General features: G+C 40.4%; 1 protein-coding gene across 2 annotated transcripts; it reads right to left on the bottom strand.

The window, feature by feature from the left end:
• Window positions 1-638: 638 nt before the first annotated feature.
• acox1 (acyl-CoA oxidase 1, palmitoyl) lies at window positions 639-25,737 on the bottom strand. 2 transcript variants are annotated; one of them, XM_085277308.1, is made up of 14 exons: window positions 25,509-25,737; window positions 24,215-24,374; window positions 18,110-18,270; window positions 16,944-17,051; window positions 16,726-16,845; window positions 16,495-16,610; window positions 15,918-16,087; window positions 15,364-15,526; window positions 14,515-14,705; window positions 14,066-14,245; window positions 4,114-4,219; window positions 3,094-3,237; window positions 2,721-2,927; window positions 639-2,518 (listed from the first exon to the last, which is right to left on the bottom strand). In XM_085277308.1, the coding sequence occupies exons 1-14, from the start codon at window positions 25,615-25,617 to the stop codon at window positions 2,468-2,470; spliced, it is 1,986 nt and encodes a 661-aa protein (XP_085133434.1). In that variant the 5' UTR covers window positions 25,618-25,737; the 3' UTR covers window positions 639-2,467. The 2 variants fall into 2 exon arrangements, with proteins under 2 accessions (XP_085133434.1, XP_085133435.1); XM_085277309.1 differs by lacking the exon at window positions 18,110-18,270 and adding an exon at window positions 20,267-20,427.
• Window positions 25,738-25,745: the final 8 nt, after the last annotated feature.

Raw genomic sequence — 25,745 nt, forward strand, 5'->3', positions numbered from 1 at the left:
GTGAACTACATTTTGCAGTAGTTGCTTTGTATTTGGACCAAAGTCATATTTGCATAGTAATTCAACAAGTTCAAAGACTAGTTTACTACTGAAATATTTCTCATTACTATGTAATTTGTTAACCATTAACAGATCAAGCTGTTGCCAATTTCAAAGTAGTAAGGAGTAATTCTGCAGCTGACGCACCTGCATTTCTGGATGTGTCTGATCAGTTTTATTTTATTATTTTGCAATTATGTTAAATTTTCGTTCGTGTAAACTGTAAATGTTTTTCCATGTAGGTTTGCAGTACTTCAGGTACTCGTGTAACATTGCCTACTATATAGCTCGAAAAACATTCCTTTCAACACTTAGGGAAAAATAATATATAGAAACCAAAAGATCAGTGTGAATACAGAATTTGCCTCTAAAGCAAAGTTAAGCTTCTTATTCTCCCAAAATATTTCTGCAAATACTTGCGAATATTCATTTAAAGGAACTCCAGGATTTTAGTGTCCAAACAGTTGGAAGTAAAAATAAGATACTGTTGGTCAAAGCCAGAAAATTCTGAACTGTATACATGTCACTCATTAATTTATTTCTCCAGATTTTTGTGGACTTTTTTGGTGGGTTTAAAAAAACAAACCCACACACAATGGTGATATTTCAGGTCATGTCTTTATTTGCCAACCATAAAAACTGTTCTTACTCATTGAAACATGTTTTTATTTTAGCTTTTAAAAAAGAAAAAAAAAACAAAACAAAACCTCAAACAGCTTACTCTTATATAGTGATCATTGTGACCGTTTAACAAATCAAAATAGTTTTGTGAAAAAAACAAAACAAATGAAATGCAATTACTTGTGAGAATATTCTGAATTAGAGTCAAGAAGAAGAAAATAAAACTCCTCCCCACCCACAATGACTGCACAAATTAGAAGACCAGTGTTACGAACAACTTTGTCATCAGAACTTACAGCAGACCCAAACCATTAAATACAGGATCGAAACAGAAGGAGTCATGTGATAACATTCTGAATTAATGGTCAGGCACATAATTATTATACAAATCATCATCGTCTACAGCGAGGTTTTAGATTTAAGCTCACTGCCCAACAAGTCATTTACAAAAAAATAAAAAATTAAAAAAAAAAATTAAAAAAAAAAAGTAATTTTACTGCTTTGCAGCATCACTTAAACAATTGCACTCTGAGATAAAAGGAACATTTTAGTAAACAAATTCATTTAGATTTCTTAGATTGAAATATGTTAGAATAAATGAAAAAACAAAAAAAATCCATCCAGACCTTAACATAATCATGCTGAGCATTTACAGATACAGAGCCGATACTGTCAGAAACTGAAGCTTTGAGAATCCTAGCGTGCTGAACTTGATCTTCTCTCAGCCCCAAATTTTTTCCACCGTCTCAAATGTGCACACTGCCTCTCAGCTGTCCAGTGAGCTCAGCTCCTATTTATGGAGCACCAATACGGCGGACTTGCCATGTGACATAATGTTGGTCATTGTGTGGGAACAGATGCGGAATAAGAAATAAGAGAAGAGGCAGACAGATTCACCTTTTTGACTGAAATAAGACAACTGGAGGATTTAGGCAGTTAAAGGCTTGTGGGGACTACAGCTGGTGACGTGGGTTTACAGCAGACTGCAGCAGATGCTGTTAAAAACGGCCACATTTCTGGGGTACAGATGCTGAACATTTGATACTAAAACAAAATCACAGATTTCAAGTGAGCCATCAGTTAGCAGTGACTTTTACGATCATTTTATTACAATAAGTGACTGAAGAATCTCTCTTTATGAAAAAGTTTTTCAATCGAAAATTGTATCTGAAACAAACGGAAGTCTGCCATGTTATTGGTTGAATCTTGGTTGAATCACTGATGTGAAACTACTCCTTAAGCAGTACCATGATTGATAAATGTTATGGACAAACAAAAGCCTCTTCAAATAATTAAGAACAACAGTTTGTCACCCTGATTTTACCATTAGCCGATTGCCCACATTATGTAACAATCAGACATTCTGTACTTGCTAGAAGAGAGAGGGAGAAGAAAAAAGGAAATTTCAGGCATGCAGCAAAGAAATTGAGGGGAAAAAAAAAAACTGACCACAAATAATACTTTGCAGTAGATGTTCTGTTCAAAAGGCAGGTCAGTCTAAAATTGTAAATGTGTGATTGTTAGTGTTAAAGCTATTCTTCAGGTCTCTCAGTGGGCTCACTTTATCAATTTTCAGTCTTGGTTGCATTTCCATTTCCCTTCATAAGACACATCTACTCACTTTAAATTCCCTTCTCTCACTCTCTACTATCTTATAGGGTTAGTTCGCCATCTACCATGGCCTTAAGAGGGCTAATATTTGAAATATACCAGCTGGTAGCTAGTAAAAAGCCTCATGGGATAGATTAGTACTGTTGAGCCTGCAGAGTCAAAGGGTCCGGCCAGGAGGTGAGGTTCATGGATCAGTTCACAGTTTGGACCGCAGAGGCTTCAGGTACTTGTGGAAAGATTCGTGTACCTGTAGGGAGGGGAAAAAAAAAGTTGCTGAAATAATGCATTGCATTGTACACAATGATCACACAAACAGGTTTAGTGTGAGGTTGGATTTGCCAACATCTTCATTTTCATATAAAACACACTCGAGTTCCACGCTGCTGATAAATGCAAAGAGCAGCTTAGCATTAACACTGTGACCATACAACCTCGTGGGCTCGACTGACCTCTGTAGCATTGAGGGGGGATTTGCGAGCCCACTCGAACATGTGCTCATAAACATTCCCATCGTATCGTCCCAGGACCGAATTCAGCTTCTTGTCGTGGATGTCAAAGGCATCCGCCAGGGCCACAGCGTTGGGCCTCAGCTGAGCCAGCAGCTCCTTGATTCGACTAGAAATCTGCATCACCTGAGGCACACTCAGCAGTCCGGCCTAGAAAAAGAATTTGAGAAAAACAAAAAACAAAAAAACCAAACCCACAACACCAGCAGCTGTAGAAATTTGGATCTTAGATCAGACCAAGCTGAGCAGTAGAAAGAGCCTTGAAACAGCACTGTTGTGCTTATCTGCTGACCACACACATGATGATTTTGCTTACCTGTAGGAAGTCTCCAGAGTTCTTTGTGATGCCATACAGGGTGTAGAGCAGAGCCAGGGTTGACAGCACTGAGTGTACTGCAGTATCAGCAACCTCCCCAAGCTTGTCAGTAAAGAGTTTCACTACAACATAGTGACAGTGGGCCTGAACACAAGAGAGAGAGAGAGAAAAAAAAAAAAAAAAAAAAAAGAATATACATATACATATTGTTGTGGGCAGTCTGAGGTACACCTGTGCACTACTCATGATGTCAGATCAGCATCCTGATGTGGCACACCTGTGAGGTGGGATGGATTATTTCAATATAGCAGATGTGCCCACTACCACACATTTGGACTGATTTGTGACCACTGTTTGGGAGGGATGGTTATATTGTGTATCTGGAATGAATTTTAGGTCTCTACGTCCATCCCATGGGGAATGGGAGCAAAAACAAAAGTGTTGCGTTTATATTTTTGTTCAGTGTACATACATACACATACACGGGGCGATCGTGGCTCAGGAGTTGGGATTTCGCCTTGTAATCGGAAGGTTGCTGGTTCGAGCCCCAACGACCGAGACTGTCCGGCTTGGACAGTCTCGGTCGTTGTGTCCTTGGGCAAGACACTTCACTCATTGCCTACTGGTGGTGGTCAGAGGGCCCGGTGGCGCCAGTGTCCGGCAGCCTCGCCTCTGTCAGTGCGCCCCAGGGTGGCTGTGGCTACAATGTAGCTTGCCATCACCAGTGTGTGAATGTGTGTGTGAATGGGTGGATGACTGGATATGTAAAGCGCTTTGGGGTCCTTAGGGACTAGAAAAGCGCTATATAAATACAGGCCATTTACCACACACACACACACACACACACACACACACAAGAAACAGAAGAACCGAAGATACTGACTAGTAACAAACAACCTCCAACTTTAGGGCAATATTCAAAGGGTGACAGATGTTTTAGATATTCTTTTCAAGTAAAACCTTCCAAGGTTAGTCATAATTTATTCATAAAAAAGGACAATCAAGCAAAATTGAACTTACATTTGAGGCTCTGACCAGGTCAATGGCGCTGTTGTTCCAGGCATCCTCCTGACTCTTCCTGCGTTGCAGCTCCTGCTGGATGCTCTTCGCTGCCAGCTCCACTAGACTATAAACACAGAAACATAGCGTGCATTAAGCAACAAAGCCAGAATTACCTCCTTGTGGTTGTAGGTAAGCTGCAGTTTTCCATCCCAGTATGTCTAGACTAAAATGTGTACCGAATGCTCTTCAATGGATCAACATTAAAGATTAGCGCTGACCTACAGAGTTGCATACTGAATACAACTAAATGTGAGTACGATCAGTCTTCCCTTTTCGTTCACAATTATAGATCAAAGAGTGTTTCATGTCACACTAAAGTTGACTTTTAACCTTTTGTGATGGAAAACAAAAAAAGATGAGCCCCTCCTATGACAGTAACTAGTGTTTGCATAATAGACTTAATAGATAAATAGCAGGTTTACACCAAAGACTTGGAGGAAGATAGTACACTAGTTAACCTACAACATTCAAGCTTCAATGAATACATCTAAAATTGGGCTTAGACAGGGATTATGAAGTCCTGGATTAAGGCAAGTAAGCTAAAAATGAGGTTTTATGCTGTGAAATAATGATAAAAAAAACAAACAAACAAACGTTTTTGTGGCATTGCTGATGTTATGACAGATACTGTAAGAGCGGTTTCTTCTTTGGTGGTAAACAAAACAAATGCAGGGGTACAAAGAGAGCATTTTACAACTTGGGGAGGCAGAGCAGCCACCAACCTTAAACACAAATTAACTGAATTAGTTTGAGTCCGAAACGATACAGTATGTGCGCCCTTTGGATGAAACGAGAAACTTCCAGGTGCCTCAAATAATCAGAAACACGTGGATTAAGATAAAAAGGGGAGATGAGAGAAGTTGCCTACGCTCCCTGACAAACACTGCTGAGTCCAAGTTAAACCTGCCTCCCTGATGGATTTATTTAATCTTCAATTTAGAGACGCTTTAATCCTCCCTCTTGCAATCGCCTTAGTTAGAGCAGGCAGAAATGTACGACTGAGCAAATGTCAGACTGTGCAAGTCCATTTTTAAGAAACACCAAACAAGCTTTTTGTTAAGTCTAATTGTTGAATGTTGCCATTGTTTCTTAAATTTGTACAGTCTTAGTTTAAGCAGTAGGATCAAAGCCATTCCTTTGATCCTGACCACCTCTCCAGCCACTCTGTGCTGGGGGAGGTTTTATTGTAGATACATCCTAACTTGAAGATCTGTTTGATGTTTGGTAGAGCTTCCTACCCTTTGTATGGTTTCACTGTGTTATCTTTGGTAAACCATACATTGGGTGTGGGGGAAGACTACCCTCTTTATGACCAAGGATGTTGTTCCTGCTTTTAGGTTTTATGACCCTTTGATCAAACACACACACACACACACACACACACATTCTCACATAACACCCACACACACACACTTACATACAGTGCCTTGTCTTTGTAACCAAAGGGGGTTGCAAGGGGAGGTGTTTTGTAAACTATTGTTTGAAGTTTGTCAATAAAAGGCGGCGAGAGGAGGCCACCAGCGTGGTCATTTCAACGTGCTGGTCACAGACGAGAGGCCTCCCTTGCGCAAGAAATCGATCGAACACTGTTGCCTTGCTTTTCTTTCATGGGAATAAGTCCTGGATACAGCGGGGTCTGAGTTTAGACCCAACATTTTTTGGTCCTTCGAGCCGGATCCTAACACATTGCATCCACCGAGGAGAGGGAGAGGACGCCACCGCAACGTCTGGGATGATTGACGTAAAGCCCTGGTGTTTTTGGCTTGCCACCAGGCCGGGAAGTTTGCGCCTGACCTCCCCTCGGGATGGATGACGATTGACGGGATCCAGAGACTCTTCCCATGAACGTAAACAAACAGTGAGTACAGAAGGCCTTAGAGAGCGGCTACGGGCTGTGCGTTAAACGTGAGTCCGGGAGCGCGCTAGCCGCGTGAGAGAGACGCAGGCTTCTCCGCCGTTTGGGGCGTAGAGAGTTCTCCGCCATTTGGGGCGTGGAGAGAACCTAGGTTCAGAGTCCGGAATCTCCGCCATTTGGGGCGTTGGAGAGTGTCCGAAGGTTGAATTCTCCGCCATATGGGGCGTTTGAGAGTTTTCAACAGAGAGCGCTAGCTGTGCGTGCAGACGCAAGCGATAGGCCTATGTTGTGTGTGTGCGGGCCAGACGTGGTCTGCGTGAGTGTGGCTGATTGTTGTCTTGTAATGGAGAATAAAATGTGTAAGTCTGCCTTAGAAGGAGATGTAAAATTTATGGAGAAAGTTTTACCAGGCAGCACGCAGTATGTAGGTTGTTGGTATAAGAAATGTGGATTTGAAGGGACATTAGTGGAAGTTCAGTGTAAAATGCTGGTAGAAAGAATAGCTGTAAGTGTAGCTGGTAAAACAGGTAAAGCGAAGCAGAGGAAGGAATTGCAGTTAGCAATTGCTAAGTTGTGGCTGGAGCAGGTTCAGAAGAGGAGAGAAGCACAGAATGTTAAAAGAGCAATATTGCAAGAAGTAGTTGTGAAACCTGAGGATGAAACTACAGCTCAATCCACTGCAACTACTCTAGAACAACACCATAGAAAAGCATTAGGAAGAGCAAGAATGTTAGCAGAAAGTAGAGTCAGAGAAGAGCGTGAGAGAGCAGAGGCAGAAGTGGAGGAGAGATTAAAGGCATATTAGGAGCAGCATTGAGTCCAAGACAGACTTGGCAGGGTAGGAAACAGAAAGTAAAGTTAGTGAACACAAACGTTACAACTACATATCCATCCCTGACACAAAACAAACAAACAAACAAACAAAACATATGGTGTTTCTGTCCCAGAGTGTGAAGATGAAGAAAGTTTTTCTCCTGATCCAGTCCGTGAGTGTGTCTGACGTCATGGTGTGTGTGAAAGGTATCCAGCTGGGGCAGACGTGATTCTGCATGTCACCTGCCCAGTGGACAAAAAGAAATAAAATAGTTGTGTGGATGAATGATAGCACGAAGAGTGTTTGGTGTTTCTCAGTCTGAAACAGCTGTAATGCTATTTTCTGTTTTGGAGAAAAGTACAGTTAAAGAAAAAAAAAAAACAGAGAGATGTGTGTTGTTTTAAGCAGTGATGAGAATAATGGAAGTGTGGTGAGAGATGAACACAAAAACATACTGAAAATGCATTAACCATACTAACCCTACATGCATATACACATACAATGATACTCATGAGACCAGACAGCATCTTAAGCATGAGATTCTGTTTGTCATCTTGTCCAAGTCACTAGTAAGATGAAAGTGATACATAGACTAGTGGACTGAATATTATAGGAGGACAGATGGTTGCATCATAGATGAGAGGTCTTAAATGAGTGAGCTGAGTGAGCTGATTGTGAGTTTCTGGTGTGTGAAGAAGTTTTACCATGGCACACATTTAGTTACATGAGAACTAAAACTTATTATGTGCTAAGACAACAGGGTTATGCTGTATGTTGTGTGTATGGCTGATTGGATGAATGTTTGAGATTAAACTGGCTGTTTGATTTGTCTTTTGTTACGATTTATCCCCCTGGCATGAAGAACACGTGTCATGATTTAAACAAGGCCTATCTTTCCTTTATTTTCTTTGATTTCTTTTATTTTCTTTCTTTTATTTTGTTACTTTCATGGTGCACTGAAAGTTTTGTTTGATGATCTCTGTTGAGCAGATCTGCACGATTAGAATCGAAGCGTCGTCGAGAAAACTGTTGCAAAGTGAGCTTCTCCAAAATTAAAATGGGCTCAGGAGAAATCCACTTATTTGAGACAAGTTCCTGTCCAAAAGGATTCAGCGAGAAAATCCAGTCTAAATTATTTTTCTTTTTGAAATGACGTTGTTTTGCTGAGCGTGGAAACGAATGCGACGATAATTTCCACAATTAGCAAAAGAAGGAATCACTGAGTGAATGAGTAAGAATTTTAAAATAAATCGGGAACTGACTGACTGACTTAACACCATTGTGTGAAGTCAACCCCCACTTGACAAAGGTGTGGATGTATCTCTGTGTGTGTCTCTGTTACAGGAGCAGAAAGATGATAGCAACATCTGAGGTTGCGTGATGGTTTAACCTTTTAAATGCCATTTTTATGTTTGTGAATCTATCAGAGGTGTGTTATTCATGGGCTTGTGGTACTCACAGAAGTTACTGTGAGAAAGTGTGTACACACCTGCGCAGCGCTAACATTTGCATTTTTTCTTACAGCATTGCAGTTTTTCATGTGATTTGATGATGTGGTTTTTAGCAGAACAACTGGTGGATGTTTGTTTCTTTATTACAGGTTTTGTTTTCTTTAAGAGTGCATGTAGCATTCAGCAGAAGCGGACAAGTGACATGAGTAAAACAAATAAGAGATTACGATATTTATGGAATAGTTTATTATGGGCTCATTTGCTGGCCACTTTTGGACCCATAATAAATATATGAGTGGAGTGACTTTGCTTAAGAGAAGTCACCGATTACATTAATGTTAACTGAGCACATGGGATGATCCATGTTTGAGGCGAATTATGGTAACAATAGTGATTTAATGATTTGAGAAAACCTGCACATGACACTTGTCTTGCTGATGCTGAATGCTTGTTACCCTTGTGATATACTTGTTTATAAGTGTGAAGTTTGATTTTACTTCCAGATCTTGTTTTCCAGGCCATGATGGTGAGTATGCAGGCTCCTGGTGGAGCCAGTTTTTAAGACAGGGATCCAGGTTTGGTGAGTTGACGCATGAGAAGTGTCCATGCGTCAAGAGGTGGGGTCCAGAATTAATATTAAACAATGTTTTCTATTATTGTTGCAGTGATTTGTGTGATTAGCTGTTTATTTACAAGTATTAAACCTATGCAAGTGGTGCATCCATGTTCAGATGAGGCTTTGATGGCCTATAAGTGAAGTTCACTGATTACAATGTGGAATAACATTGAGATGTTAAATAATTTGGAATAAATTATGGGAAAACGTAGGAGATTAATGAGTTTAGAATAAACCTGCAATGATACTTGTCTCTGTGATGCTGAATACTTTATTACTCTTATGATCTACAGTTGGTTGCAAATGTGAAGTTGTTTAAATTTAAGACTTTGTCTTCTGTGATACAGGAGCTGGGAGTTAAACAAGCTGAACATTTAAGTGCTGATTAATGTTCTTACACAGGGTTACAGCTTGGAGTGAAGCTGCTCCAAGGGACAAACCCTGGAGATTGTTTTAGGGAGACTGTGCAACACTCTTGTACATGTCTCATTGGGGAGTTGACACATGGCGAAAGCCGTGTGGCGAGAGGAGTGTCATTTTTTTCAATTTGTAGATGTCGTGAGGTGCCATGATGAGAAGGAGAGACTGAGAGGATCGTCCACAAGATGGAAGCTGAGGCCTGGAGGGAGTCTTCAGGAGGATCGGAGATCACCTTCAGCACAGAGAGCTGTGCTACTGGGCTTCCAAAGGATTGTCACAAGGAGACTTTCAGCGTTGGAAAATGGAACCTGAGGGAGCGTGCCAAGCTCCAAAAAGTGACAGCGCAGAGGAGGTCCAGCGATGGACTTGTGGTTCTGTGAACAGCACAAATGCCAGGTGACTGTAAAATAACTAACAGCACCTTTTCCACAAGTGAAGCCAGTAACTTACTATCCTAAAAGATTAGCTCTAGTTGCTCGTGCTTTACCTCCATGCGTGAGATCAGTATGTGCAGCAGTTTAAGCTGTACAATGTTTCAATAGTTTATTTCACCTTTTGACATTGTTAGTTCCACACGAGGTAGATGTCTACTACTGCAGACTAAACTTACATTTCTGACACCTACAAGACACTTGTCTTTAATGTTACTCTCACAACCACACATATTACCATAAAGTGGTGCACAATTCTGAATCTGTCCAACCCTTTTTGCCAACGGAGGAGGGCACTTCTCATGAGTGTAGAGAGCGCGAGGAGAAGACGTGTAAGCTGAGGGATGACTTAATAGATGTGCCACTCGTTGAGGGAAAGGTTTGGTTTGTTGATGATTTGAGTTTTACAACAGCAGAGGGACAGACTAGAACACGTTTTACTGTAGCTGACAGTGAGAGAGAGTTATCTATGTAGGACAACTAGCATGTTTCATATTTGCTTGAGCAGCAGAGATGCTAGCTTTAACGGAAGTGTGTAAAGCTGTAGAGAGACAATATACACTGATAGGCAGTATACATTTGCTACTGTACATTTCTTTGTAGTGCAGTGAGTGAGACGAGGTGTGACAACCTCTACAGGGAAACCTGCAGAACACACCAAACTCTTGCAAAATCTGCTGGAGGCAGTGTTATTAACCAGTAGAATTGCCGTTTGTAAATGTGCAGCACACATGTGAGGGAAAGATCCAGTTGCATTAGGGAAAGTTTTTGCAGATAAGATCACAAAAGAAGCAGCTGTAGTTAAACATGGTGTTAACCTTTTATCAGTACAGCATCAGCAGACATGCAGGCCCACTCACTTACAGCAGGAAAACAGTTGTGACTTACAGAGGGAGCAAGCTTGCAGGATGATTTTTTATCTGTGTGATAAACCAGTACTGCCTGATAATTTGTATAAGACTGCTGCTATTTTGAGCCATTGGCTATGCCATGTCTCAAACAGGAGGGAAATGAGCAGTCGTTATACTCATTCTAGGATTATTAAATACTTTTTAAAAAAAAAAACTTTTGCAGGCAGAGAGAACTAATGGAATAGTAAAGTTAAGATTTAGGAAGACAGGCAGGACATGGTTAGACTGTATAGAATAAGTACATGAGGATTACTCCAACAGAGAATGGTCTGACTCTTTGAGATTACACATGTTAGAGCATTTAGAGTTCCAGTCTTCTGTAGTGATGATAGAAAAGCAGAAGAGAGAGCGTATTAGCAGATTAGATGCTTGAAAATGTTTAAAAGTAAAGTAGTCATGAGAACAAATGATCTGCCAGATGATTCTGTTTCTCCGCAGGAGCAGAGTCTGAAGTCTGGAGATTGGATGTTGATAAGGCCATGGAGAGGAAGTGCTGGTCCAGTCCATGGTGGGAAGGTCCATATCGGATGCTGCTGACGACGACCACAGCAGTGAAGATTGCTGGAAGGAACACTTGGATACATCAAGCGCACTGCAAGAAGGTGACACACATCCAGGCCAGCTCGGAGTAAGTGGCAGGAAGACCGGGAACAAAGGGGGGGAAAGCCTCCAGGGCCCCTCGTCTCAATCCGGTGAAGAAACCAACTGAGCCACAGGTACTCATCAGAATGGCTGGGAATGTGCTGTGCATCTTCTTGTGCCTGTGGACCCTGAGTGGGATGACAGGAGCGCATTGGGACAGAGCAAATCACACCCAGTACCCGCATGGGTTTTCAACCAACTACTGGTGGCAGTTTAAGAACACAACCGGATAGCATCACTTGGAGCGAGACAGTTTGTTTGGTTGCTTTAGCAACACATCCAGGAACACTGCCAACTTTTCAACTTTCCAATTCCTCATAACCTGAATGGAAGGTTGATTCACCAGTAGCTGGGAAGGTGAACTGCTCTGGTGAGACAGACCTGCTCGTCTGACTCAAAGAATATGACTTGTTGCAGGACATTATACAGTTAAACGAACTGGAAACAGGCCAATTGCCTATGTGTACGAAGGACAATGGATTAGCCCAAGTTGGAGATTAACCATGGAACATGGTAACATCACTTATTCTTTTGTCTTCTGCAAGAAGGATGTAAACAGAGAAGCCTTTTGTCTACATTTACATCATGAACACTTGAGGTTTTGAGCCAAGAAGATCAAAACAGCTGGATCCAATTTCCTTTACAAAGCTTTTTCTGTGGTGACAACAGGACAGGAGAAGAGTTGTAAATGCAGATAATTCACAAGTTGACTCTAACCCCCACAGGATGCCTACAGTGAGAAGATTTGGGGGGGTTGATAGGAGTCATAAAGAAGGGTGTTGACCAGGCTGCAGCTTTGAAGTTAGCTGAGAGCCACATGGACAAACAATAAAGTCAACTGATGCGTTTAAATACCTATGTCTGTATACAGGTGGATTGTAGTGACATATGATTTTTGAGAATGATGATTCTTCTTGTTTGACCTTTGACATTCAGTTGTTTACTTGAAGAAATACATAATGAATTGCACGACAGGAGTAGATCCGCCACAAGGCTGGATAGCTTGGTTACCGTCTGGTCCTTGGTGGCATCTTCTTTTGAAAATATTAATTCCTGTTTTTGGACTGTTGATACTGATTTGCTTATGTATAGGATGTAGTTTACTGTGTATGAATGAAATCTATACTGACACTGTCCAAACAAAGGGTGCATAAGTTGAAATTTAAGAACAATGACAAAAAGGAGGGAAATGTTAAGTCTAATTGTTGAATGTTGCCATTGTTTCTTAAATTTGTACAGTCTTAGTTTAAGCAGTAGGATCAAAGCCATTCCTTTGATCCTGACCACCTCTCCAGCCACTCTGTGCTGGGGGAGGTTTTATTGTAGATACATCCTAACTTGAAGATCTGTTTGATGTTTGGTAGAGCTTCCTACCCTTTGTATGGTTTCACTGTGTTATCTTTGGTAAACCATACATTGGGTGTGGGGGAAGACTACCCTCTTTATGACCAAGGATGTTGTTCCTGCTTTTAGGTTTTATGACCCTTTGATCAAACACACACACACACACACACACACATTCTCACATAACACCCACACACACACACTTACATACAGTGCCTTGTCTTTGTAACCAAAGGGGGTTGCAAGGGGAGGTGTTTTGTAAACTATTGTTTGAAGTTTGTCAATAAAAGGCGGCGAGAGGAGGCCACCAGCGTGGTCATTTCAACGTGCTGGTCACAGACGAGAGGCCTCCCTTGCGCAAGAAATCGATCGAACACTGTTGCCTTGCTTTTCTTTCATGGGAATAAGTCCTGGATACAGCGGGGTCTGAGTTTAGACCCAACATTTTTTAGTCTGGTTCTTGACTAAAGCCTCACCCCTCCCAAGCTTTACCTACCTGCCAACACAGAGTCAGTGTTTGACACCATAACACTCATTTAGTTTTTTCAGATATGTCAACTCCTCTTATGAAAAACTAGCCTTTTACTACTTTCTTTTCATCTGTTTAGTCCCAATACTTTAAGCATCATTTTCTTAATACTATTTAAAAAACAAAACAAAAAACAAAACAAAAAAAAAAAAACCACCCAATTATAAATGCATATTTGCCTTTTAACCCTCTGATGTTTAAAGTTGGACCACATTTAAAAAAAAAACCCCCACACTTCCACCACAGTTGACACTCCTTGCCGGATGGGTTTCGATAATGACAGCTGCATATCATGTCACATGCAGGGAATGACCAACAACTGCAGGTGTAAGTCAGACTTGCACTAGCAAACTGAACTATTAAAGAGATCAGTAGTGACGACTGCAAAACTTGTTTTTAAAAAGAAAATACGGTGTATAACATTTAAGGAAGGACAACACTCAGTGGAAACCCATTCCCAAATATGAATGGGAATCAAAAAGCAACTTTGTCAGAGACCATCGTGATCATGGTTCTCAGTTGTGAAGTGGCAGCATGGAGAGGGCATATTTTACCACCCCGACTGCACTTTACTGTGTAGAAATGTTACTATACACAGTAAAATACACAGATTTCTTCTCTGTACACAGTTTAAAATTTTTTGTACACAACTTCTTTTATGGTTTTTCATTTTTCTAATATCTCCAATTGACTTTTCTTCCTGACTTCTTCCTTTTGCTGCTGGAGCGTGAATTTCCCCAGTGTGCAATCCAATGTTCAAGTTCCACCACCTTTTCTAATGTACGAACCCAGAAAACCTGTACAATTCTACTAGATATATAAATATTAAGGGCAAATAAAAGGAAACGGGTAATATTTCATGTAGCAAGGTCATCATCTTTCCCACTGCTTTCTTACATGGCTGCTCGGAGTTTGTAGACCTCCGTCAGGCTAGTCAGGTCATTGATGTCAACCACTGTTGGCCTGGCAGCGACGGGCTGTGGCTGCACCCTCCGCACATCTGCTTCGTTCAGGTATGACACAATGCCGCTCAGCTGCTGGCCTGCCTTAGCCTGTTTGTAGCTCTTCACCAGGTATCTGCAGACACGAGTGCTCAGTTTAACAGTTAGATGCGCGAGATAGCTAGCAGCTGCGTTTCTATCAATTGAAAGCTTTACAGAAATATTTACTGTACCTATTAGAAATAAAAGTTAACATATCTTCATTTTTCAACTAACTGCATGTTTTAGTCATCGGTGTGAAGGTGAGTTTATGAACGGAGCTTATATGTTACACCACCAATACTGACACATAATTCAGCTTCAGTAGTTCTCTAATTTGTGGTGTTAAATGTCACTTTGCGTTACCTGGCAGTCTGCAGCATCATGACTGTATTCTCTCCTTCGTAGGTGCAGGTAGGGGTAAACTCAACATAAATGTCCGGCAAGGCACTGCTTCGAGAGTAACCGTGGCCACCACATGACATGCGGCACACCTCGATGGCTGAGGTCGCTTCCCATGAGGTGAAGGCCTTCAAACCCGCAGACAAGGCATGGAGCTGTGAATTAGAGAGCAAAGCAAGTGAAACAGATTAATTCATAGCTATGAATGAATTAAACTTAAGAAATGGGAACAAATATATGGTTCTGAGACAGGCTGGACTGAAAGTGAGTGGAAAAAAAAAAAAAAAAAAAAAAAAAAAAAAAAAAGCAGTCTGTCCAAAGAAAGAGGACAGGCTACCATTCCACCAAAAACCAGCAACCGTGCCATCAAACAAAACCATATGCGACACAGATATGCTTCAGAAATGTCTGGTAATTGCTTTTCTAACATTTTGCTCAAAATTCCAAACAGATTTGTTTTGTTTTAATGTAAAGTGTAAAAATCTATTTAAAAAAAAAAGAAAAAAAAAAAAGAAAGAAAGTGTTTTTAAATGTTATGTGATTAATCTGTCCATTGATCATCAGCACAATTCCTCACTTAATTCTCATTCTAGTACACCCCACCCAGCCCCCAACTTAATTTAAACCCTGACCACAGAAGTGGGATCAACAGAGTGGGTGAACTAGTCCCTGAGAAAAACTCCTGCAGTGGGAGAAGAAGGAGGAGGGGAAGGAAAAAAAAAAAGAAAGAAAGTGTTTTTAAATGTTATGTGATTAATCTGTCCATTGAGCAATTAAGCTTTGCTGCCCCACATGAGGATGGCTGGTCAGTACCTCAGGCATCTCGCTGAAGTCTCCCTGGTTGATGTCTTCAGTAATGCGGTGGTAGGTCTGCGTCATGTACTGGCCAACAAAAGTGAAGGCATAGGCTGTGGCCAGCAGAGGGAACAGCTTGTACTGCTGTGTCTGATAGTCGAGGATCTGAGGCTCTGGCTCTCTGTGCAATAGAAACAAAACTTTTTTTTTTTTTTTTTTTTTCTCTTCATGATTGAAACAGTGACACAGACGAGCGAGACCACCGAGTTTAATGTCTCAGGTCTTTTTTTTATAGTCACCTATGCAAAAGTTGCAGATGTGTCAATCCTAGCTGTTTGCACTGCAGTATACTTCACATCACATACCGCTGGGATTCATTTTTCCTTTATGCTGATATTCGGGCAAACTAGGAACCACTAGTAGAGTGAAGTACTTTAAAGTACTAGTGTAACGTTCAGTCTGTTCACTTGATTTATTTCAGCTCAACTACAAATTAGTTTTTACTCACTACTTTTGAGTCATGAGATGTTTGTGCAAATGTTTGCATTGACAGCGATCAACTGTCCACTGACCCTGGCCGTATTTCAGACTGGTGACGCACGGCACTGTAGCGGATGGCAATGGTGGAGGACTTTGCAAGGGCTCGAGCTGACTCGGCGACAATCATGGAGCGGATGAACACCATGGTGCCGTAGGTCAGCTTAGTACTTGGTGGTTTCACATAGGTTCCATCTGGCTCCACCTGGTGGACAGAGTCATATTGAAGCCCCACTTGAAATGTATTTATTCTGTATCCATATAACCACCAACAACACCAAGTGTCAATGTATATTACCAAATTGAATAAGTATTTTTTGAGTAATTCTTGCAAGGCATTTGCAAATGTAATCCCAATGAGGACAATTTCTGACACTAATCAGTTAAACCACCACTGTTAGCACAGATTGGCGCTTGATTATAAAATAATCTGCAAGGAGCAAAAGGACAAGAAATGGTTGAAACATGACCAATAACTGTGCATTATTGCAGTAACGGGGTATAATTTCAAGATCAGCAATTCCCTTCCCAAACATCACAAACAAAGAGCTGAGGTAAATTAATCCACTCATGGCGAATCACTGCTGTTAAAAAGACAAACTTTCATTTCACCTTGGCGTATTTCATCAGCATGTTTTCCCGTGGAATTCGTACGTTCTCCAATTTCAGGAAGCCGTTGTCAACCTCATTGAAGCCAAACTTGGGGCCAATGTCGCCAACAACAATACCTGAGAGAGAAAGATAAACAAAGCTAGTAAGAGAAAAAGTGAAATGGACAGAAAAGATGATGAGGACTTACTTTACAAATATCACATTCAGAAAGTCATCACAGACTGTGGTTACCTGGCAGGGGTAAATGTGTGTTCATATCTCTGATGGGTACGATGAAAGCATGCAGACCATGGCAGTTTCCAAGAGTGTAAAGCTGTGCTAACACTATGGCATGGTTGGAGGTTTTCCCAACTAGAAAGAGAGGGTGAAATGGTTAAAAGCAAAACAAGAAAACCCCACAAACGCTATTCATGATGAAACCCCAGACCTAACGGAGTCAAAACACTTACGTCCTCCGGGCCACCACTTGATGGAGCTCACAGTGGGACTGTTCAAGACAAACTCTTGAGTGGCTGGATCATATGTGGCCGTGGTCTCCAGCCCTCTAAGGTGTGTGCCTGGAGTGATTCAATATGTCAAAGGCCACCAGACACACATGCAGAGAACACAGTTAAAAAGCAAAAGTAGTGCATCACAATGCTGGTTAGACATTAGCAGTCGATCTGATGATTTTTATGCAAAACTACTACTACTGTTAACAAACATGCCTAGACTAAAAATTACATTTACAGAACACAACTTTAGCATCAGAGATGGAAAAAAAAATCTAAGTTTAAACTTATAATAAATTGACAGCACATTTGGCCCTTGAGACTTAAAAATGGAGTATCCAGTATAAATTTACTTAAGTAAAATAGCTGAATCCACTTCTCTCCGAGAGAAGCTTGTAGGTGTTTGACAGATCTTAATTTTCAATCACAATTTTAAGATGATTCAGTTCTATGCTGTTTAAGCTGGATTTTACTGGTTTTTAGTTAAAGACATAACAGCTCATGCTGTTAAAGTATAGTAAAGATTATTAGTGAAGACAAGAAAACAAAACAAAAACACAAACCAGATAAGAAGAGCTACTGTGGAACAGGAGGGGTGGCCAGGGAGTACAACAGCCAGTGAGAAACTACTCAATGTTTCTCTGTGTTTACATTTTTTTTTAAAGTTCTGAAAGGAAAACTTTACACTTGTCCAGTGGCCCCGTGGACACAGATGTTATGTAAATGAATCATTAGTTTCAAGATTTTTTTTCTCTTTAACAAAGAAAACACTTCCACTGTTAGAGATATACTGGGTGCATTTACCATCATCTAATCTTAAAGTAGCACAGTGGTTTAACTCTTACTTTGTTTGCAGCAGTTCTCTAGTTGACTAAATTTACCTAAATTCCTTGAAGTGTCTTTAAATAAACCACTTGTACACCAGCGCATATTTTGGTTGGTGAATATACATATTTGAATAATAAACCAGTGTTGAATGCCATGTGTAAAATAAGCAGCACTAAGTTCTTTCTTACTTTAAATTGCAACCAACCTGACTCAATAGTTTGTGGGAATATCGACAATAAAATTAAAAATGGCATCGTGTTCCTAACTGGCCTACTCTGTTTCGGACTTCATTTTACCGTGGCCCATCTCAGTCTGAGCGTAGGTGCCGATGATCTTTAGGGTCCAGGCGGGCATGAAGAAACGGTCCATTTGCTCTGGGGTGGCCTGGTTGAGTAGTGTGGGCAGGAACATCCCGAGATGAAGATCCAGGGGCTCTGGCCTGTCAGGGTGCACACATCTTGGCCATGCAAGGCAGTGGGAAATGGGGAAAAAAGCAGGTTGTAATGTAGAAAGGGCGAGGAGAAGGGACGCAGATGGTGGAAATGATTATGAAGAGTTTAAGACAACGTTAGCAGAGATGAATGAGAAGATAATGATGCAGTTTTGTATCCGCAGGAAGAATTATTTACAGGAATTGAAATAGTGATGCAAGAATAAAAGACATGTGCACAAGCAGCAGAGAAAGAGGTGACAAAGACAAATTAAAACAATTTGTCAGCATGACATGCATATTGGAATTGCTGATTTGATCATGTGGTGAGAATCTAACTTCAAACTTCATAAATGCCATTTTCCAAAAGTTTGTCTTTAGTAGCTGGATCTACACATTTACCCATACCACTGACAGGGATGACCAAGACTTGAACTTTAGCCTACTCTCAGTTTGGGTTGCTCAGTTGGCAACAACTCAAAGCCACCAAAAATGTTTAGGGGAGTTGAACGGATACATAGATGTAAACTGGACCTGCTTGTTACAACGCTGACAGAATGTATATTAATTAAGTCTAAAGAGATAACTGGTAGTGTTATTTATATGCTCGTTTTGAATATGATACTAGTCACATGTTGGGAAATCAAGTTGGGATGGGGCAGCCAAAGTGGAACATTTAATTATTAACATGACTTTGTAGTTACAAAAACAAAACAAAAAAGGATAGTGCTTTCTTTGGTCCTGAGATCATTTACAATGGACAAAAATTGTTTAATGATTTTTGGAACCCATGGTTAGAGTGTCCTGCAGGCTAAAGAGGAGAAGGAACATTAAACAGTCCAGTCATTGAAAGGATTCAGTGTGTCGTGAAAAAAAATAAACAAAACCAAACAAACAAAAAAAAACCCAAAACAAAACAGAAGCAGTTAGTTCCTAAACAAAGGAGCAAAAATGTGCCACCCCCAACTTTAATAAAATAGTGTAGCAGGCAGCAAATTCAAAATGAGCAACTGTTGCCAACACACAGTGCAGAGTTTTTATTTTTTTTTTGCATCATTTTCAGTGAATATGGGGTCTAAATCGCAAATTCCAGCAGTCTGACATTAGGAATAGCCTCACAAGAGTGTTAAGGCACCCTTGACCACAACTAAGTGTTCTCTCTAACTGACCCAGTGTAGGCTCAAACCAAACTGAACTGGTGAGTGAATACAGGGGTAAATATTAAGTGCAGCTTTGTGACAGATTTACAAATTCAAAATAACATCCACCAGGCTTTTTAACAGAAAGCCACCAAACAATAGCTGCTTGGCCTACATTCTCTCTCACATAGATTTGCTAATTTCTCAGATTACAAAGAGACATTCAGAGGCCTCATTATGAACTCGTGAGCCACAAACTTCTGCAGCTTATAATGCTGCTTCTCTTACTCTTTCAAGACTTCATGAAAAAGACAACTGAACTAGTTTCATGTTTCTAGTTCCCATCATTTCAAATCCACAGGCCAAACAAAGACAGGCCATCTCTGATCAGTTATTCAGTCTTAATTGTTAAAATCATGCATAGAAAAGAGTGCAAATCAGGGGAGCAATCAAAATATACACAAGCTTCATAATCGGGGCATTATCAACATAGAAAGGGGAATGAAAGAGTCAGTGGGAAGGAAGTAGACTTAGAAACTGCTTATGGGAAAGTGTTAATGACATAAAACTAGTTTAATATTTAGGGTCTAAATGGGAACTTCTACTGAAGCTACGCTAATAGCATGGATAGATCTACATGTAGCGTCTTTTAGAAAAGCATGCAAACTGCAAACACAATCATAAGGACACACATGCAACTACTTTGGATTTTCTCAATATTTTGCTTCTGTCAAACACATACAAGAAATTAGAGTTATGGTTTTAAATGTTTTATTCTTTTGCTCAAATGTGACTGCTGATCATTTATCAGCAGAGGATGATAAAGTTTTGTCCAAGGGCCTTAATCAACATTCAGTAAGTTCAAAGCTAAGTCCAGGACTGACCGTGACCCATCTCAGTTTGGGCATAAGTGCCCATCACCCGGTAGGACTCTGCCAAAGGCAACCATTTCTTTTTTTGGTGATGGTCACATTGGCTGTGCAGGAATGGGATGAACATGGCAAAGTGTAGTCCCAAAGGCTCCTGATTGTTGCCTTTGACCATACTGGGTAAAGGGAAGTGTACACAAGTGTGGTTCAGACAATGTTAACTCGCATATTAGACATGGATAATTTGATTACATCCAATTGGAAGTTTTCTACATACATCAAGTTTGGATCTGTCAAACACATACAAGAAATCAGAGGTATTCTTGGTGTTAAACACTTTTCCCATCCTGCTTAAAATGGCATTTTGCCTGGCCTTAGAGATCATTTATTAAACTTTTTTGGGGAAAAATAAAAATTGTAAATTTGAAGCGTTTCAACACAGAATCATTAAGTTTTGTCTAAGGAACTCCAGAAAAATTAAGTTAATTTGTGTCAAAAGCTAAATCCAAGACTGACCGTGACCCATCTCAGTTTGGGCATATGTGCCCACCACCTGGAAGGACTCTGTCAGAGGCAACCATTTCTTTTTTTGCTGAGAGTCACACTGGCTGTGCATGGTTGGAAGGAACACCCCAAAATGTATTCCCATAGCCTCAGGGATGTTGCCTTTGACCATACTGGGTGAATACAAGGTCAGATTTACCATCAACTCAAATGTTAGATGACTGCATTATTTTATGACATCAAGTTTATTTCCTATATAGTGATATTAAGTTTGGATCTGTCAAACATACAAGAAGAGAGAGACACTCTGTTCAACAGTTCCCAGTTTTGCTAAAATAAAACAACCCCAAAATAGTCTCGTCTTCCCCAAAATATAACTTAGATTAAACTCTCAAAAGTTGCAAATTTGAGGCATTTTAGCACAGCATCATGAAGTTGTGTCTAAGGGTCTTAAATAGTCAAGCCAATAAGTTTAAAGTAAATCCAAGAATGACTGTGACCAGTTTGGCCAGATTTTACCAAGTGGAGCAACCCCCCCACACACACACACAAAAAAAAAAAAAGCAAAAATGCAAGTGAAGAGATCTAACAGTACTCATTTTAAAACAAAGATGCATGGACTTTAATGTACAAAGTGTGCTAATTAGCCAGTCAAAAATAAATATACCCAATGAACCCAGTAAATAACCAAAACAGTGTGTGCATTAGGGCTGCCACAAACGATTATTTTGATAGTCGACTAGTCACCGATTATTTTTGCGATTAGTCGACTAATCAGATCATCATCCATTGGACGTAAAACGTACAGCTTATTGCACCAGCAGCATCTGCTCTTATATAACTATCATTAGCTTACAGCTTTAAGTGTTTAAGGTATGTGCTAACTAAAAATAAAGACAAGATGATAGTTTGTTTCAGTGAAGTTTAATAAACTCCTTGCTATCTAAAATATAACAGGACACTGGAGTATATTCTGGAGCATCTCACACTTCTGATAATCAGCTGTCTGCTTGACGTTTATTCAGCTGTGTAAAAACTAGAACTTTAATCTCAGCCAAACAGATTTACTCAGGAACAAATAAAATACTAAAAGAAAAAAAAAAAAAGCCAAACAATAACATTTTTAAGTTATCTAAGTGACTCATATGTTTAACCTGAGTAGCGAAAGACGGCGGTGGGTTTGAAAACGATTTGCCGGGAGTCCGGTGTTCTCACGGCGCTAGTGACCTAGCCCCCGGCTAGCTATCGAGCTAGTGGGTAACAGACGTCTCCGAAAACGTCGGAGCGCTTTTGAAAATATGTGGTGTCTTGATAAACTGAGCAGATATTTGAGGTTTCCACAGCTACATTCCCGCCTGAAAATATGTTAAACGTTTATTTTGTGACCCAGAAAGAATAAGAGTAATATTAAAACTAACTAGCTGCCGCCATTGTTGGAAACTGAGCTGGGCCGTGCTATGAATTCTGGGACACAGCTTCTTCTTCGGGGTTTAACGGCAGCTGGCATCCTTGTACATGCAGTGCTGCCATCTTCTGTTTCAATCCGTTATTACACTCTTAAATCCTACTACATATTCCTGCGTCTTTTGTGATCTTACAAAGCTTCAAACGACGCGTCGACTATTAAATCAGTCGTCGACAATTTTGATAGTCGACGTAATCGTGACTAGTCGACTAATCGTGGCAGCCCTAGTGTGCATGGAAATGCAGATTTTAAACATGTGCTTCTCTACAAAAGCATTTAACAATTCAGATGAACTGGAGGCAGTGGAAGGAAAACCAATAGGGAATGTTTGGTTTTCTTTTCTTTTTTCTTTTTAAAAATGGGGCAACCCTCTTAGAAATTGCTGGGGACTGTGTGCAGATAAATCTGTACGATCTCTAGACAGATCCAACAGCTCAAGTGAAATACATGACAAACTATTACAGCGATTGTGTAGTTAATGAACAAAGAACTTTGCTTACAGTCAGATCCTGACCCATCTGCTTTTTTAATAAGTGGAAACATTTTTCCCTGTATGTTATGCAATGTTGCAAGCCAAAGCCCCATTAAAAGCTGTATTTTGGCAGACATTTCAGTACAGCATGCATTATGTGGTAGTGGGGAAATTTTAAAACATTTAAAAATTAAAACAAACAGGTAACGTGTCATGTTGCAGAGCTCTGTGTGTATACACCTCTGAGAAAAAGGCACAGAGTTGCTCTTGTGCTCTTTGCAGTTTTCATTGTGGATCAATCTCTATGCAGAAATATGACATTCAACCTGAAACACTCCAAACCCATCTGCTCACTGTTCCTCATCAAAATATGACAATAGTCTTCAGTAATATGAGGACCAGAAGAATGTGGGGCTCAGCTCTAAACATGCAGGGTGAGAACTCAGTGACGAGCTACAGATCATTTGGGGATTTTTGACTGTTAATAAATCTGGTCATGTGTCTTGACAACTCAAAGGATTTGTATGAATATGTGCAGTTTACAGTGGAAGTAAAGCTGCACTGCATGGTAGAGCTTTGAAGAATTGAGTTTAAGTAAATGCACACAGCTCATGAAGAAAGCGCACGATACGTGGCAGATTGCTGCCCTCTAACACAATTTTAATCTTTTGCGAACTTTGCTCCAGCTGCTTTTGTTGTTGACTTAGTTGCCAAGACTGGTTTAAAAAAAAAAAAAATCTACTTGATTGGGTTCAATTTGGAGGGGGGAGGGGGGCTCTTAACCTCCTAGGACCTGGCGTCCACATATGTGAACATCACATTTTGGGTTATTTAGACCAAAATACTAAAATTTGCTCTACAAGGGCCTGATATCCACTTACGAGGACATTATACTGCTACTGTTCTATCGAAATTTTAAACAAATATCCTCATAAGTGGCTCTCATTTTTCTCAGAAACAAAAATTAGGTAAAACTTTTTTTATTTTTTTTTAAGTAATTCTTTGTTTTTACATTCATCAGGTTCCAATCAGCCCAAATATCAAAGAGAAATTAAAAATGCATGCCGTGGAAGAGTTCGGGTCTTAGGAGGTTAATTAAGAAAACTCTATTAGGGCCGTTCATGTAACATCTGTGACACTGTTTGAGATTATTGCTCGGGAACAAACATTGGTTTCCGTTGCTTTGCATATCGCACACGAGCTGACAGAGAAGGTGGGTGGATAATTTGATTACTGTCAAAGTACAGTCGGGGTGTAGTAACATTAACGTACACCACATACACGATACTTTACCTTTGAGCCTCACATCATTTGCGTCATAAGAACATTTCGTTAAGCCTTTTTATGAGTATACGCTGAAATGCACTGAGTGTGATAAGCCCCCCCCTCCCCACTTATACTTCTACAGATGAACAGCATCTACACACAAACGAGTGGATTTAAACATTTGCAGGCTGTTGTTTAATAACAAACCCATTTACTTTAACAGTTGGCTTTATGAGCAGATTCCTCTACCACATACCTCTTATAGTGGTAGATCTCCTCTGGGTCAGCAATACCATACTCTCTGAGCTTCAGGATCATTTGGGCACTTTTTCTAACGGCTTGGTCATAGCGCTCACTGCGGGACAAGAAGTTTGGGTCTTCTTCCTTAAAGTCTGGGTCGCTGAAAACGAGTGACTCTACAGTGGAAATTCAAACATTCATGCATTAGTAAGGCAGCTACTAATTGAACAGGTATGGCACGCTGAAAAGGATGAATCCCACAAATACCTCAAGGCCAAACACATAGTAAGCCTGTTTCACCAGAATTGAGTAGGACACAACCACTCAGCATCCTATAATAAACTGTAAAGAAGTCATTCGCTTAGCAGAATGGTTTTAGTGTCCCCCCCCTATGTAAAAGACAGTAATTACATTTCTAAAAGAGGTCACATGGGAAGCTGGGATTGCTGCAAAGGTAACTCTACACATAAGCTGAGTTCAGTTCTGCTTAATATCAATAACTAATTCTTTCTCTTTATGAAGTTATTGGTGTGATTCTCCAGTCCCATGTGGCCCCTTGGGAAAATTAATTGTTCCCCCCTGTCCTGTGATCCCTGATGACACAAGAAACAGCTTCCGTTAGCTTGGCATTAGCAGTTTATCAGTTTACATGAGAGACACATTAACCTTTACTAAAAAAAACACTGCAAATGCCCGTTTATTGATTTCCACAATGCCAAATTCCAGCTTGAATTTGGACATTGGAGTACCGGATGAAAGATTTCACTGTACATAAATATACCTCCATAGTAATCAGTATGCGCCTCAAGTTGTACGTGCTGAACTAACATTACACGGGACGTGTCAGCAGTTTGGGTTCATCTACCGCTGTCCACAATAAAAAATAAAAAAAAAAGAAGTGGGTTAAAGTGCATTGCTTCAGTACAGTGAAACGCATGAAACGTAATCATAAATATAAATGACACTAAAGCCGAATTTAGATTCGGATCGCATAAAAATCATTGTGGCACAGTCACCTTCAGAAATGCCACTTTAAACTAATAATTCTGAGACTGATATCTAAAACATATAAAAGTGTGTTGCACCCCGGACACTAAAAGTCACCTGCAGGTTATGAGAGCTGCTAACACCTTAGCTAACAGCCGATGGAAACACGGCTGTGCTAACATTAAACTTCTCTTACCTTCACGTGAGTGTTTTTTACTTAAATACAAGTACAGGTCCCATGATCGTATTAAATCAAAACAGTCAGCAGCACCAAACGCGTTAAAATAACATGTTTTGATCAAGGAAGACATTTACAATCTCACCAATTTCTCGCCTTCTTCTGGTCTTTTCTGGGCCACCGTCCAAAATAAAGGTCAGTTTTTCGACGTCAAACGTGGCATTTTTTCTTTCCTTAACGATATCAGGATTCATGGTTCCGTCTCAGACTGGAAACAATACTTACTACTTAAAACTATGAAGCGACCCAGATCCTAAAACTCCTGCAAACTGACGGCTTCTCCTGAATCGGCCTCTTATCCACGCAGGCGCAGAGAGGCGGA

The sequence above is a fragment of the Mchenga conophoros genome, linkage group LG6 (assembly GCF_057382185.1).
Source record: "Mchenga conophoros isolate Kocher_MC1m ecotype Shallow Benthic linkage group LG6, M_conophoros_male_GT1.1, whole genome shotgun sequence".
NCBI lineage: Eukaryota > Metazoa > Chordata > Actinopteri > Cichliformes > Cichlidae > Mchenga > Mchenga conophoros.

What these genes read in the sequence shown, in the direction of transcription:
- acox1 (XM_085277308.1), bottom strand. Translation starts at nt 25,617, where the DNA reads ATGAATCCTGATATCGTTAAGGAAAGAAAAAATGCCACGTTTGACGTC. An exon ending in GAGATCTACCACTATAAGAG is followed by an intron (nt 18,271 to 24,214) that starts GTATGTGGTAGA and finishes TGCATGGCCAAG; the next exon opens with ATGTGTGCACCCTGACAGGC. An exon ending in CAAGTGGTGGCCCGGAGGAC is followed by an intron (nt 16,846 to 16,943) that starts GTAAGTGTTTTG and finishes CTCTCTTTCTAG; the next exon opens with TTGGGAAAACCTCCAACCAT.